Below are 14,689 nucleotides of genomic sequence, written 5' to 3'. Positions count from 1 at the left end.
AATGTATATTTTTAAAAGGTCGTTGACCATTTTATGCATCAATAAACTTTTTCCAGCAATAAGCTGTCAGCAGTGTTCCTCATAGATTTAGAGGGAAAAAGGAATATAACTGTAGTTACTTCAGTTTGAAAAGTCTCATCATATTTGTGTCACTACTCACTCTTCATAATGTGTATTAGAGTCAAGCCCATTCAGGCATATGTTGTACTGCATGTCAATTATGTTAGTGTCTCAACATGATGCTTCATACTGTGGAGTTGTTTTATATCTCATTTACGTTTCTTTGTTTTTTACTAAACTGGCACCAGAGGTAGTTTCAAAATCAAAGGGTGACTAAAAGAAACCATTTTGGGGGTTTGAACATTGTTTGAAACATTTAAGATAATATGAGCACAAAACTCAACAAAGTATATGAAAAAGGTCTGGTCATTTTAGACATTTTTATGTAGAAATGTTACATATTACTTCCTTGACATGTATTATACATATATCATTATCATTGTATCATCACCATTTCCAAGAGTGCCCGTGACTATACTCAGTGGTAAATCAAGAAGAGGAATATTTTAGTTTTTTAAACCACTGTTCATTGACTATAACAGTAAGTCCTGACGGTGTAGCACTGAGCTGTACAGGGAGTCTTCTTCTTCTTAAAGGATGGTAATACAGTGTACCAGTGTGAGTTTACCAGGTAGCAATGATAAGGATATGTAATTTAAGTTAATACAGAGACAGGTCAATGAAACTTCTTAAACTTTATTTTATATTAACATGATCAGGTTGATGAGTAAGTCAGTCACTGTACTTGATAGACCTCAGTCACTGTGCAGTTGAAATAAAAGCTTTTTCCACAGGTCACCACAGGGGGTGCCAAACCACACTAACTGATACCGACACAATGCATGTGCTCCTTTTGACCTCTGAGACGAGGGCGGCTGTAGTTAAGTCCCAGGATGCCAAGTCAAGGTTACCTGTGAGCCTCATTCTCAAAAAGTTGTAGTCCTCTCTAAGTAATAACAACTTTGTGAACTTCTCTTATTTTAAACTTTTCATGTTCTTTGACTCTTTTGCAGCTGAAAATGTCAACCTGCTTTACTCGACTCAACTTCTACCACAAGAGAAAAAAAACAACACTTCTAAGGTGTGAATGATGACACTGTCTAATTCTTGGTATGTCAGCATCACGTCATTATGTGTGAAATGGAACTGGAAACATGTTTCACACATGCTGATGAGAACTGACTTTGTGTGTTCTTCTTAGGCTCACAGTTTATTTTAGTATTTTGTTCATAAATAATTACTATTAATGCCACTTTTTCATTTCACATTGTTTATGGACGAGCAAGAAACCTTTGCATGTCGTCACTTTAGGGCGGGTTTGTCACCACTTCACCCACAGGAAGTGACTGAGCTCGGTGAAAACAGTTCTCATGAAGAGAGCAGAAAGCCCTCTCTCACAGCTCCCCTCTGTTCAATTGTCTCTCATCATCACTACTGTACATTTTCTTTCTGAAATAAGGTCCCATGAAGTCGACCAGAAGGGGCCTGACTTCTTTCTGCTTTGACATCATGAGTTACTGAGCGTAGATTGATGAGGGAAAACTGAATCTAATGGATTTTAGCATGAGGCTGCAACATAAGAAAATGTGATAAAGGTGGAGGTACCTAAATACTTTCTGACTGCACTGTGTATACACACAACACACACCCTCATTGAAATACAGGTACTGTGGATGCAAGAACTGTTGGACGGCATAACATGTACAGATTAGCTAACAATAAAATGTTAGTGTGATGTAATATGATTAAATGATCTTGTGTTTTTTGGATGTGAAATAAGGACAAGGAACAAACCTTTGTGAGGGAGATGAGCTAATAATTTATTCACAGTGGACAGGAAGCGTAAATATGTCTAAGTATGCTGCGGTCAAAGCCACTGCAGTTTGAGCTTTGTGTGAAAGGGAAGTAAAAACAGTGAGAACTGAACTCAGAAGAAGATGTTGATGAAAAACTCTGCTCTCACATTTATAAGAAATTTAACTTCTCTTTTCTCTCTGCTGCATTTTAATACAAAGTAGGAAGTTTGATCAGAAGCACAGCGACAGTGTCGGTGCTGGATGTGAAGATGGGGCACACTCTGCTCGGTGTGCTCGGGTTACTCTGTGAGTACATCTGATTTTCTATGTGATGTTCAGTATTTATATCAGTGTAGTAGTTGTGTAGGCAGGACCTTTGTTGCTGATTTGGCTTGGTTCAGATTGGAGGATTATGTCCATACCTGGACAATACATGTACAGTATATGATCTAAGGTATTATGTATATAGCTGTGGAGTTACATCTATTGCTTATTTTACTGGGCCTCTATGTATTGAAGAGTTTTTAAATGTGTTTCCCACCTCTGTAGCTCTGTAGCAGGATATCATCACAGACGTGTGATACTGTTGATTGATAAACAATAGTTGCCACTGATGAAACTCCAGCTGGATTTTTTATTTGATTCTGGTCTAATGCAGTTTTCATCTTTATTTTAGTGCTGAATACACTCCTGTACGGACATGCTGAAGGTGACTAGTTATCTTTTCTATATTTACTGATCATGTTTGTCCTATCTGTCACCTACTGTGTCTCTCTTGATCACTTGTGTTTGCAGTTGTGTTTTTCCATATATGTTTCATTTGACTCAGTGCACATTATGAAATGACTGGATTAGTGCTCAATTGTTAAGGGAAGCTACTTGGAAAGCGTAGCTCTGCATGATACCACTGACTTCACACTGGAATAAGTTGAGTGACTGTAAAGCTGCTTTAGTTTGGTTCACTGAAGCTGTGTAGAAAAAGCTGTTCAAACTGCTTTGTTAGAAAGATCAAATGAACAAAACATTATCTAAACCTAATACACAATTATAACAGAATATTACACAAAAAAGTCACAAAAATGATGAGTCTGTTACCTATTTGATCATTTTAACAGAGCAGAATTATGAAGAAGGAGATTAGTCTGATGAGGAGAAAGAACCAACAGGTGATACAGTCACTTACAACAGTCTGTCACTCACTCAGTCATTCTGGGCAGTGACATGGTGTGTTTGCTGCCTCATTCTGTGTTTCTTGGTATTACCTCTGGGAGCTGCAACAGTCACAAGTTGTCAAATGCTTGGCTGACAAATTATAAACCAAACTAAAGTGTCTTAAATAACAAAAGTAGTCGTAAGTCTTTGAAAACTACAAATCTCCAGATCAGTTTCAATGCTCTTCGGCATATTTTGCCATATATGTCTTTAAACTTTATCACTCTATAGTCTCTATGTATGAGTAATAAAACATTGTTAACTGTATCCAGCAGCTCTGTAAAGTTATTGTTACTATCACCAAGTTCAGCAGCAACAGTATAAGTTATTTATAAGCCATGTTGATATGATCATGTTTTGCACTGTGCTCGTATGATGTATGAACATAAACTGAATCTTGTTTTCATGTCCTGAAACTTTAAACCTTGACTGGCTTAGTTTGTCATTTTTTGACAGTTTCTGTCTCACACAGCTCAGTACACATTGTAATCTGAGGTGATTTGTTTCAAGAAGTTGTGTCAAAGTAATGGAAAAAAAAAAATAGGATTGTTGTCAATGCTGCACCAAAAATCTTAATAATATGTCACAAACTAGCCGTCAAAGATCAAATGTCCGCTTTTCTGAGTCCTCATCCAACAGAGATTTTCTCTTGGTTTTGCAGTAAATGCTTCATGAATTATTCAAACTATGCAAAAAATTGCTTAACAAGTCAATATTTCATCTGCCTCCAACTTACCAATCAATAAACTGACTGACCGTCCTCAATTTCAAGCAGCTTTTGTCTCAAAGCTGCAGGTGGCTCAGAGCGCTTAACGCACTGCAACTTAAGGAAAATGCTGCAAATAAATTAAACTCAAATCAAGAAACACATTCACAGATGTGACACTAGGGGAACTGAAGACCAATAATATGAATACTGAATATCAAATATCTCGACCACTTGCCAGTCATATTGAAGTTAATTTTAGATTTCACAAACTGATTGCCTGATTTAGTTATTTCAGATATTGGGTACACGTACTATCAGCCTTTTACTACTAGTGGTCCCTAGAAATGTGTTTAGTATTGAAACATATTTATCTTGATGTGAACAACTTTTCTCTGTTTTCTTGTGTTTTCTGTACTTGCAGCTGTTTGTGGGGTCAAAACTGTTCAACAAATCAGTTCATTGAAACAATAAGTGTTTTCATTGTGTTATGTAATACTGTAAACACATTTCTGATGGCATGTCCATGACAGTAATTTCCTTGTCTTATTGTTTTTCTAAACCAAACAGCAGGTGGACGTACAGTCACACTGACAGCAGACAGGACAGTCATACCACCGGGGGGCAGTGTGACACTGACATGTACTGTGGAGGATCCTGCTGGCTTCAAATATCAGTGGTTCAGAGAGACGTCAGACTCTTCTGGAAAAACTCCTCTTCCGACTGAAAATGTTTCTGAATCAAACAGAGTTATCTCACAAGGAGGCACATACACCTGCTTTGGATGGAGAAGTGAACCAGATGTCATCACACCTGATAGTAATGCAGTCGTCATTGAGGAAACTGGTGAGTTTAGTATTTTCTAATGGAATAAACAACCTACAGTCTTTATGTTCTTAAACAATGTCCACAGTGTGAAGGGAAAGTGATTGTTAGTCATGTTAGCCCAGTACCTCTCACTTTACTGAGAGAAAAAAAAAAAGTTTAAATATACTTCATCCTGGCAAGAATGGGCTACTGGTTCGACCTCCTTCAATTTGTTAACAGAAACAAAGATTTGAGGATGCTTCCTTTATGCTGTTCAGATTTATTTATCAATATCTGTATTAGGAGATTGTTCATGAGGAGAAGTTTACACAGTACTGCTGCTAATACTGTAGTTGTGAACAAGAGGAAGTGGAGGTGGCTGGGAAAACACACAATCAGCATGTTGTGCTGGGAGTTAAACATTAATGTTATTAATGCCAAAATCACTACATATTTTTATTTTTAAAAGATTTTAAGCAGAACAAACTTTAAATCCTAATGTTATAAATGTGTTGATATGTTCATTAAGGCCTTTTACCAAACTGTTTATAAAAATATAGAATCCAGCCTGCATGATGAACTAGACATTAGACACAAGACTAACAAAGAGGGATAATGAAAATGTTCTTCCATGTTGCTGTGGTCAAAACAGTCTATGTCTGCACTAAATGCATCCTGTGGAAGGCTGCTAGTATTTTGGGAGACTGTTGTTAAACTCTGAAAGCTCTCATCCCTTCAGCAGCTGCTACTATTAACACTGCTTGGCACGTCACTGGCCTTTGAGTAGTTTCTTGTCACAATTTAGGAAACTATTATGTTCTCATAGCTGTTGAGTTGTATTTGTATGATTTTTGAAACGTATTCAAGTAATAGGTATCAAGATTATAGTGGAAAATGTTTATCTGGATAATTTTAATCCTGTTTGCATCCTAACTGCATATTTTATCTGAACAGTTTCCAACAGGGCCACTTTGACCCTTCAACCCATCTGGACTCCTCACAGCTGGATATTCAGTGGAGAGACGATCACCCTCAGATGTGAGATCCAGAGGGGAAGAGATAATAAATGGACGTATGAATGGTCACCAGACAACTTAAACACACCTACAACATCCAATGAATACAGGACTATCAGTGCTACTAAGGCTCACAGTGGAGAACACAGGTGTAAAGGAAGAAGAGACTCATATTCCTCAACAGAGTGGAGTGACGCCATCACATTGACTGTATGGTGTAAGTTGGACTATCTGTCATTCATACTGAAAATGTCATGTTTCAATGTTTTCATTAATCTAAATTAAGCAGCAGGAAACGATGATGATGATATTCCATTTTAACACTGTTCTCCACAGTAAAAAGGTTCTGGCTGTGAAAGAAACATTTGGCCGACTGGTTGAGTTAACTCAGGTTAATCACAGTCAGGTTAGTTTAGATGAATCACTTGAGTCGTCTACATCTCCTGTAAGTGATAGTGTCAATGGTCGTCTGTGTTATGTGTTCACTCTGTGATAGACTGACAGTCTGTCCAGGATGTAACCTCGCTCTCATCAAATGTGAGCTGGGATAATCACCCTGTGACCCTGCAAAGGATAAGAGGCTACAGATCATTGATAATTAAACAGTTGTCCTTCAACAATGAAAAACCACAGTGAAAGTGTTCAACTTGGCTCTTCAACACTGAAACACAAGGTTTTACCTTCACACATGTAACATTCAGTAGTGCAGCAGCTAATTCATTAAGAAACCCAGGAAAAGAGAGAGGGGCATGACATGCAAGAGAGGTTTAAACTAATATGTGTCCAGTATTTATAAATTAATTCAGTGATAATATTAATGCAAATTTCAGTCTTACAGTTTAAGTATCTCTTGTCTGTAGGGGCTGCACTATATAAACTGAAGTAAATCACAGTGACATTAATTTCCTTGTTTATGTCTTTGTTCTAAATCAAACAGCAAACAGACCAAAGGCTGAACTGAGGGCTGATGACAGAGACATTCCTGTAGGGGGCAGTGTGACCCTGACCTGCTCTGTGAACCCATCAGCTGGTTGGAAATACTTCTGGTACAGAGGAGAGAAAACATCTGAACATCTGACCACTCAACTCTCAGCTGGACGAATCAGAGTCTCAGAGGAAGGAGTCTACTGGTGCAGAGGAGGAAGAGGAGAGCCAGTTTACTACACAGAGTACAGTGATCCAATCACTGTCAACAAAAATGGTGAGTTTGATATTTGTTTTGGAAAAATAATTTTAAAACATTTACTGTATTTATATTTGTTGATTGATTATTAAAAAAACATAATGTAGATTTAACTTTGTCATTTTTGTTTCCTTACTGTGAATTCTTGAACATGAACAGTTCACAACAAGGCTGTTGTGACTCTGCAGCCAAACTGGTCTGAAATATACAGAGGAGAGACGATCACTCTCAGATGTGAGATCAAAGATGGAGGAGACACTGAGTGGGAGTATGAATGGAAAACAACCAGCTCAGAAAAACCTACAAATCAAAATGAATACAGAATTAGATTTGATTCTGCATCCCACAGTGGAGACTACTGGTGTAAGGGCAGAAAGAAAAGTGAAAAGTCTTCAACAGATTGGAGTGATCCCTTCAAACTGACAGTATCAGACAGTAAGTCACATCACATTTCTTTCAAAGTGAAGATTAAACAGCTCATTAAAAAAAAAGAAAATAAAGTAAATCATCAGTATGTACTGATTGTGCAGAATGTATCTGATCCACTATCAATACATGTTTTCATTTCAAAAAACATTTTCCAGCACCACCCCGGCCTGTCCTCACTGTGTCTCCATCATGGCTGAGTGCTGGAGCCTCAGTAACTCTGAACTGCAGCGTTGAAGATCAATCTGCAGGATGGAGGTTCTACTGGTATAAGACTGTTCCTGATCAATCAGACAACTCCTACAGCATTGAGCTGCTACCTGGCAGCAGCAGTGGGACTGAACAGGATTCCTACATTGTTCATGGACAGACACACACAGCAGGTTATGTGTGCACAGCTGGAAGAGGAGATCCAGTGTCTTACACTGATTACAGTGAACCAAAGTTTGTCTGGTCTGCAGGTCAGTTTGTTTCTATCTCTTAAGAAACAGATGTTATATCAGCTCTGTTCATCTTTTTTCTAAATGATGATAAACAAACAGTTAAAAAAGAAAAAATAATTCACTGTGGTCTCATGATCTTGACTCTCTCACTTGCTTCAAGCTAAACTTCACACTTTCCACCTTACTGGGTAGAATTGACTTGTTTCCTTCTGTCCTCACTCTTTAACATATAACACAAAAAGAGAGATATGATATCTTGGCTAAAACTTTACTCTCATTTACAAAAAGTACTTTAAGTCTGGATACTTGAGCTCTTCTTCTGCTTACAGCAGCTGTAGTCACTTGGTTGTCTATCATTTAAAATGTATTCAAAATTGTAGCAAGAGGTCAAAGTAGAAATCATAATTTAACCAAAATACTGAACTTTGTTGCGATAAAAAACAAAACAAAGCTAAAGACTATTTGAATTGAGGCATTTCATATCTTAAGATCTCTGTGCTCTGTTTGACCTCTTATCACATGTTGTTTTTCAGATTTTCACTCATCAGCGTCTCTCACAGTGAGTCCTGACAGAGCTCAACACTTCACCTCTGACTCTGTCTCACTGAGCTGTGAGGGAAACTCTGCTGAGTGGAGAGTGAAGAGGTTATCAACTGAGGACAGATACCCGTCAGACTGCACCATCTGGGGGACAATGACTGGATCTACATGCAACATAGACACCTACAGGCCCAGTGATGAAGTGTACTGGTGTGAGTCTGGATCAGGAGAGTTCAGCAACGCAGTCAACATCACTATACAGAGTACGATTTTATTATACTTTGTTTTTTGCATATAGATGAATTGATTAACTAATTTGGAATAATATTAATTTTGAATAAATGAATAATTATTTAAAATAAACCATCCATTGTGTGTTGAATAAAGTACACTGACACTTAAAGAGTATTGCTCATCAACTGGCTTAATGATATCTTAAGTATTTAATTGTTTTCAATTAGTAAAAATAGTAATATATTTGATTAAACTGTGATTTTAAACCTGTACTACACGTTAGCAGTGCCAGCTTCACCTCACTATGATGAGGACTGGATGTAGTATACAGCAGGTTTGTGTAGGTTTATGGGTCATCTGTACTTTAGTTTTTATGTCAGTGAACATGTTTAAAGGTCCAATGTGTAGGATTTAGTGGCCTCTAGCAGTGAGGTTTCACATTCAACCAACTGAATACCCCTCTCCTCACTTTCTGTTTCCAAGTGAGTAGGAGAAAACTAGAAACATCAATTATTTGGTTAAAGGTGACTTATACAGTAGGAGACTCAAGGTGTTTGATAAAACATCAGATTTTATGATCACTCTGTTAAATCAGTGAGCAATAAGCACAAGAAAAACCCAGTATGTATCTTTTCTCATCTCTCTACATCCAGTCATTCTCAAGTTCCTCGACCAGCTGATCTCTGACTGAAACCTCGTATTCTTTGACTGTTTAACAGATGGAGATATGATCCTGCTGAGTCCTGCCCGTCCTGTGACTGAGGGAGAGTCTGTTAGTCTGAGCTGCAAATTAAGAAGCCAAACATTTGACTCCAGTGTGTTTTTCTATCACAATGAGAAACTGATTCAAAATGACACCAGATGGGAGTTAAATATCTCTGCAGTGTCAAAGTCAGATGAAGGATTCTACAAGTGTCAACACTCAGGACAAGAGTCAGCACAGAGCTGGATGTCAGTTCAGGGTGAGTAGGATTAAAACAATTATTCCATTTTCTTTTATATGTGAACTGTTTCTGTGTGAGAAAGAAATTTAGCTGAATACTGAACTAAATTCAAAGTAGTTTTAGTTTCAGACACATTCACCTGTTGGTTTCCGTTGACTCTGATTAAAGCACTAATTCAGTTTTATTCATTAATAGTTAATATTTACTATTTATTACAGCAGTGTCCAGGCCTGAAAGCTCTCCATTTCCTGTACTGTTGGTTGTTGGGCTGGTTTGTGGACTCGTTCTTGTTATTCCTCTGCTGGTGTTGTTCTGCTACAGAGCGTCCAAGGGTGAGACCTTCTTCTTCTATTATTAGATGTTTTTTAATTATTCAAATACACACACATACTCTGATCTCATGAGATAGAACAGCAGTATAACAACCATCTAACAACAAATGTCTTTTTCACAGATTCATGCTTTGTCAGGTAGGTGCAACTCTCTCATCTCATTTTGAACGTAATATCAACACGTTTATGTTCCTATTTAAATGTATTGTATCTGATATATGTTGTAGACCAGTCCAGTCTGAGAGCGCCAACACAGATCGTGTGGACTACGAGAATGATAATTACTCTGCTCTTCTCCATGGTAAGCAGTTAAACTAATCTTTATTTTTTACATATAATATTTTAAGTAATCTAAAAAAATCTTAGTTTGTTTAATAAGTATTGTTAATTAACCTTGACTTGGTTTTCATTTCTCTGTAGGTGATGTTTGTCTCTATGAAACAGTCAGAGGCCGTCAAGAAGCTGAACATGGTACAGTTTATACCTTTTTATTTAACATGGAGCTGTTAGAAATATGAGACAATTTAATTTAACTGTAAATGACTTATTGACAATCCTTGAGCATATTTATTTGTCTGAAATGACATATTTTAGACTGAGTTACACATCTAACAACAAATGTCTTTTTCACAGATTCATGCTTTGTCAGGTAGGTGCAACACTCCCTCATCTCATTTTGAACATAACATCAACACATGTTTATGTCCCTATTTAAATGTATTGTATCTGATACGTGTTGTAGACCAGTCCAGTCTGAGAGCGCCAACGCAAATCGTGAGGACTACGAGAATGATCATTACTCCACTCTTCTCCATGGTAAGCAGTTAAACTAATATTATAAGTCTAATCTTACATATTTATACAGTGGGGTCCAAAAGTCTGAGACCATTGAAAATCTCTAATATTGTCACGTAAACCTGGAAATAATCAGAAAATGTTAAGAAAGTGTGAGTCTTAGCATCAAATCATTTCCAGACTCAAGGTTTCTAAAGGAGCAGTGCATGTAACAATATAAACTGTAAAACACTTCACAGAAACTGGATCAGTTGTATCCAAAGACAGACCCAAAGTGAGCACACTGTGGGAGAAAGATGTCCTACATACCCTGTATAAAGGTTAGGCCCGATAATGTATGGATGAGGGCATAGTGACGTCTGATCTATGAGTTTATATCTCATGGTCTTTGCAAACTTAGCAGTTGGAAGCTGCTGTAGACATGTTTACAAAACGGATCTCTGACTAACCAAGGCTGTTGTTTGTGTAAACTCATAGGATGGCCTTTGATCCATCTGCAGTAGCAGACTTACTGTCTTCTACACATTTTCTTTGTATTCCTCACTAAGTCAGAGGTGAGAAGCTCTGCAGTAACTTCCCACTTATTTGTTGTTAAACAGATAACTATGTATGGGAGGACTGCTTCCTGAGCTTAGAGGACATAACCTGAAACTAGAGAAGGTTTGGGAGGATTGACTTGACAATGCACTGTGCAGACAGTTGTGCTGTTATTTTGTTCCTCCATGATCATGTTTGTATAAACTACTTCGACGTAAGTCGTCGGTGTCTCTGAGTTTTCTTCATCTCTCAGCGAGCCGAAATTCCACAAGACACTTTCAGAAGATCAATAAATCAAGTTGTTCCCTGAAAGATAAAAAAGCAACTTCATCACAGATACAGAATTTGATAAATACACACACAAGAATCCAATCAGGTGAAGTCTGTCAAAGGAAAGCTGTCTTGTAGTTGTCTGGAGGGTGATTAGCCGTTCCTAAACCATTTCTTAGTTGGTGAAGCAAGACGAAAGACTGGAGGTGGGTTAAGAAATACCAGAATTATTCAAAGAATCAACTTTTAACTCAAATTGTTATATAAAAAATAATATTACATTCAAAACAAATGAAAAATAGAGTTGTTGCGTGGTCTCAGTCTTTTTGACTCTATAAACACATTTTAAATGATCAATACAATCTGAGGTCTCACATGATTCATTTGTTGTTTACAGTTAAACTGATAAAATTAACCTTGACTTGATTTTCATTTCTCTGTAGGTGATGTTTGTCTCTATGACACAATCAGAGGCCGTCAAGAAGCTGAACATGGTACAGTTTATACCTTTTTATTTAACATGGAGGGATAGTGGTGGGAGAGAGAGAGAGAGAGGACAGAGTAAAATGTCACAAAGCATTTTTAATCCTGACATAAACCTCAATCTCTTTTTTGTTGACTTTGCTTTTTCTTTCAGGTCAATAAAGAAATCTGTATCAACTGAACCAATGGAGCGGACGACAACATGAAAAACTACATCTGTGTACTTTCACAGCTTTCATGTGATCACTGTGTGCAGCTGTGCTGTCCAAATAACAAACAGTATTTGGTAAAGTTAATCTAATAGCTGGTCATTTAAAATGAATGTATCATATGGTTTTAATCTTCTGTTGTATTTGGTATAAAGAGTTTAGATTATCACATTTAATAATTGAAATGTTTTGTTGTTTACGTCCAGTATGTTCTGACACCTTTGTTGTTGTTGTTTGTTGTTGCAAAGAACAAATATTATGTGTCGACACTCGGTACGAGGTGATTGTGCAACTTTAAAGTCAGCATCTTTTGTAGTTTTTGATTAAAAAGAGTTAAACTTTTATAACATTTAATGTATTTTATGTGAAAAGAAAATCCTGTTACACAAACAAGCTTTCTTCTGTCATTTTAAAAATGGTTTGATATTCTCTATATTTCATGTTTTGTTTTGTTTTTTAGTTTCAAAATCAAAGTCAGGCGACTAAATGAAACCATTTTGGGGGTTTGAACATTGTTTGAAACATTTAAGATAATATTAGCGCAAAACTCAACAAAGTATATGAAAAAGGTCTGGTCATTTTAGACATTTTAATGTAGAAATGTTACATATTACTTCCTTGACATGTATTATACATATATCATTATCATTGTATCATTACCATTTCCAAGAGTGCCGTGACTATACTCAGTGGTAAATCAAGAAGAGGAATATTTTAGTTTTTCAGACCACTGTTCATTGACTATAACAGTAAGTCCTGACGGTGCAGCACTGAGCTGTACAGGGAGTCTTCTTCTTCTTAAAGGATGGTAATACAGTGTACCAGTGTGAGTTTACCAGGTAGCAATGATAAGGATATATGATTTAAGTTAATACAGAGACAGGTCAATGAAACTTCTTGAACTTTATTTTATATTAAGATGATCAGGTTGATGAGCAAGTCAGTCACTGTACTTGATAGACCTCAGTCACTGTGCAGTTGAAATAAAAGCTTTTTCCACAGGTCACCACAGGGGGGTGCCAAACCACACTAACTGATACCGACACAATGCATGTGCTCCTTTTGACCTCTGAGACGAGGGCGGCTGTAGTTAAGTCCCAGGATGCCAAGTCAAGGTTACCTGTGAGCCTCATTCTCAAAAAGTTGTAGTCCTCTCTAAGTAATAACAACTTTGTGAACTTCTCTTATTTTAAACTTTTCATGTTCTTTGACTCTTTTGCAGCTGAAAATGTCACCCTGCTTTACTCGACTCAACTTCTACCACAAGAGAGAAAAAAACAACAACTTCGAAGGTGTGAATGATGACACTGTCTAATTCTTGGTATGTCAGCATCACGTCTTTGTGTGAAATTGTCAAAAAATAGTCATGCTGATGAGAACTGACTTTGTGTGTTCCTTCTCACGCTCACAGTTTATTTTAGTATTTTGTTCATTTGATGTTATTTTCCCTCATGATTATCCTATTTGATATCTAGACTCATTGTAGTAACATGAGGCAAAAACAAAGGCAACTCAGTTTACAGATATCTTTACTCCATCTTATAAGGCTGCAGCTCACAGGCCAGGTTACATCTTAAAGATCAAAAGTTGTGAAACATTGATAGCTAATATAATACTTGGCCCTTTTAGATTAATATCTGAGGACACCTGACTGACAATCTTTTCTAATTTGTTAAATTTAATTATTTTACTGAAATTCCTTATTCTGAAGTCAAACAAGAAGCTATTTTACTCTGGTGAGTGTTTGCCAATGTAGTATTTTAAAGAAAATTGTATAGGTGACATAGTGTACACATAACACAGGCCCACAACAAAACACAGGCAGTGTGGATGCATGAACTGTCAGCTTTTACTGCATAAAATGCACAAATATACCTGCAATAAAATGTTAGTATGTGGTCTGATATGATTAATGTTGTGTTTCATTACGTGCAATAATTACTATTAATGCCACTTTTTCATTTCACATTATTTATGGACGAGCAAGAAACCTTTGCGTGTCATCACTTTAGGGTGGTTTTGCCACCACTTCACCCACAGGAAGTGGCTGAGCTCGGTAAAAACAGAAATAGTGTCATGAAGAGAGCAGAAAGCCCTCTCTCACAGCTCCACTCTGTTCAATTGTCTCTCATCATTCACTACTGTACATTTTCTTTCTGATATAAGGTCCCATGAGGTCGACCAGAAGGGGCCTGACTTCTTTCTGCTTCGACATCATGAGTTACTGAGTGTAGATTGATGAGGGAAAACTGAATCTAATGGATTTAAGCATGAGGCTGCAACATAAGAAAATGTGATAAAGGTCGAGGTACCTAAATACTTTCTGACTGCACTGTGTATACACACAACACACACCCTCATTGAAATACAGGTACTGTGGATGCAAGAATTGATGGACAACATAACATGTACAGATTAGCTAACAATAAAATGTTAGTGTGATTTAATCAGATTAAATCACACTAACATTTTGTTTTTTGGATGTGAAATAAGGACAAGGAACAAACCTTTGTGAGGGAGATGAGCTAATAATTTATTCACAGTGGACAGGAAGCGTAAATATGTCAAAGTATGCTGCGGTCAAAGCCACTGCAGTTGTTTGAGCTTTGTGTGAAAAGGAAGTAAGAACAGAGTCAGAACTGCATCCAGAAGAAGACGTTGATGAAAAACTCTGCTCTCACATTTATAAGAAATTT

General features: G+C 37.1%; 1 protein-coding gene across 1 annotated transcript; it reads left to right on the top strand.

Moving 5' to 3' along the window:
• Positions 1–2,125: 2,125 nt before the first annotated feature.
• On the top strand, positions 2,126–11,946 carry LOC141003296 (Fc receptor-like protein 5). The gene is made up of 16 exons (XM_073474622.1): positions 2,126–2,162; positions 4,345–4,620; positions 5,536–5,814; positions 6,535–6,798; positions 6,940–7,215; positions 7,365–7,667; positions 8,183–8,452; positions 9,143–9,385; positions 9,589–9,699; positions 9,822–9,837; positions 9,927–10,000; positions 10,120–10,170; positions 10,333–10,348; positions 10,442–10,515; positions 11,745–11,795; positions 11,939–11,946. The coding sequence occupies exons 1-16, from the start codon at positions 2,126–2,128 to the stop codon at positions 11,944–11,946; spliced, it is 2,349 nt and encodes a 782-aa protein (XP_073330723.1).
• Positions 11,947–14,689: the final 2,743 nt, after the last annotated feature.

This window comes from Pagrus major, chromosome 10 (assembly GCF_040436345.1).
Source record: "Pagrus major chromosome 10, Pma_NU_1.0".
Taxonomy (NCBI): domain Eukaryota; kingdom Metazoa; phylum Chordata; class Actinopteri; order Spariformes; family Sparidae; genus Pagrus; species Pagrus major.
The sequence above is the reverse complement of the archived record's forward strand: the minus strand, read 5'-3'. Positions and strand labels throughout refer to the sequence as shown.

Bases quoted from the DNA above. Each gene is read 5' to 3' on its own strand.
- LOC141003296 (XM_073474622.1), top strand. From the start codon at position 2,126: ATGGGGCACACTCTGCTCGGTGTGCTCGGGTTACTCT. The intron at 2,163-4,344 runs GTGAGTACATCT...TAAACCAAACAG, and splicing joins CGGTGTGCTCGGGTTACTCT to CAGGTGGACGTACAGTCACA. The intron at 9,386-9,588 runs GTGAGTAGGATT...TTATTACAGCAG, and splicing joins GAGCTGGATGTCAGTTCAGG to TGTCCAGGCCTGAAAGCTCT.